This window comes from Laccaria bicolor, genomic scaffold (genome assembly GCF_000143565.1).
Source record: "Laccaria bicolor S238N-H82 LACBIscaffold_79 genomic scaffold, whole genome shotgun sequence".
In the NCBI taxonomy this organism is placed as follows: Eukaryota; Fungi; Basidiomycota; class Agaricomycetes; order Agaricales; family Hydnangiaceae; genus Laccaria; species Laccaria bicolor.
Genome location: NW_001889950.1, coordinates 111266 through 112698, shown reverse-complemented (window position 1 = coordinate 112698; position 1433 = coordinate 111266). Strand labels below are relative to the sequence as shown.

Sequence of the window (1433 nt, the reverse complement as noted above, 5' to 3'; positions counted from 1 at the left end):
TGCCGGCACGGCATATTGTGCAGAATGTTGCCGAACATCCCACTGCAGGGACCCTTTCCACCGGATTGAACGTTGGACCGGCACCTTTTATGAGCCGAGCTGGCTGTGGAAAGTGGGTTTGGTTATTCGACTTGGTCACGAAGGTGATCGGTGCCCGAATGGAAGCAGCAACTTGAGTGCCGACCTTGACATTGACGAAGAGGAATGGTTTGACATGGAAGACCTTACCAGCACTTCGGCCGATCCAAAACCAACGGACCGTATTTACAATGGTGGCCGGGTCATGACCGTCGTCCATACTTCCGGTGTGCATCACCTACCTATCGTCTTCTGTGGATGTTCTGGTGCAGCAGCCGAGGACATACAGTTGTTCCGGGTTGGGTTGTACCCATCCACCTACAAGTCTTGCCAGACCGTATTTACCTTCCAACTCCTCGATGACTACCTGCTGGAAAACCTGGAATGTAAAACATCGGCCACCCACTACTACTCCAAATTGAGAAGGATCACCAACTTTGCATTTCCTAATTCCATTCCGGTATGTTGTTCAAGTACCTCGTATACTCCCATCTCAAAACGTTTGACAGAACCGGTATCACGAGTTAATAAGGGTTGGTAGACAATACCGTAATCTTACCGAACTGGCTACTTTTGGATTTGGACACAAAGGTAAGGCTCCGACGCCGGGGGAGATGGGTTTTTTTTGCCCTACCTGCCCACAACCGGGAGTCAACCTTCCTGATGACTGGAACAAAAACCCCAATGATCCTACTAACTGGAAGTATACCAGAGGATTTGTAGCCGATGGCAATTTCACAGCAGCCCACCAAAAACAGGCACGGCCCAAAGACGATGTTTGGCTTAAAAATGGGGATAGTTTCATGACGCAAAGAGGACCTTATTTGAGCCACCTTCGGGACGCGATTGAAGATAATGATGTAAGTTTTTATCCTTCGAGCGACTCGGCCGGTGTCTGAATCTTTCAGCCGAGGACATGTCATGAGCACAATGCTATCAACAACAAGAATGTATTTCACCGAGGTTTTGACGCTACTGGAATTGGAGCCATTGCTTGCCTTCGACATGGCACCTTTTGTCCGGGTTCGGTGGTAGATTTTCAAAAGGGAGAACGGTATGCAAGTTATCCTCGGGTTGAATCGTTGATTTACCAGACAGGCAAATGAACATGGACTATGCCTTGTGCCAGGCTCTGAAGAATACCATGACCGGTGAAGAAAAAAGGGTTATTTTTGTCTATGACATCAACTGCCAGTATATGGTGAATTTGATGGCTCGGATAAAACGTGGTGCGAAACACCTCTGGATCAGACCAGACTTGTTATTGGTAGCCGGGATCGGCTTATTCCATGTCCATGGCCATCAAGAAATATGCTTTCCACGATTTGCCCCAACATTCATCCCCGGGGCCGGTC

The 1433-nt window shown here is 48.5% G+C and overlaps 1 protein-coding gene across 1 annotated transcript in view; it reads left to right on the top strand.

Annotated features, from left to right (window-relative positions):
* LACBIDRAFT_335226 (uncharacterized protein) overlaps nt 1-1433 on the top strand; it is a gene marked incomplete at both ends in the record, with an annotated part of 3421 nt that overhangs the window by 845 nt on the left and 1143 nt on the right. The window contains 5 exons of the mRNA XM_001890103.1: nt 49-538; nt 588-938; nt 987-1132; nt 1177-1279; nt 1350-1430. Coding sequence (XP_001890138.1) covers nt 49-538; nt 588-938; nt 987-1132; nt 1177-1279; nt 1350-1430 — 1171 coding nt within the window. The remainder of the gene's footprint in view (nt 1-48; nt 539-587; nt 939-986; nt 1133-1176; nt 1280-1349; nt 1431-1433) is intronic.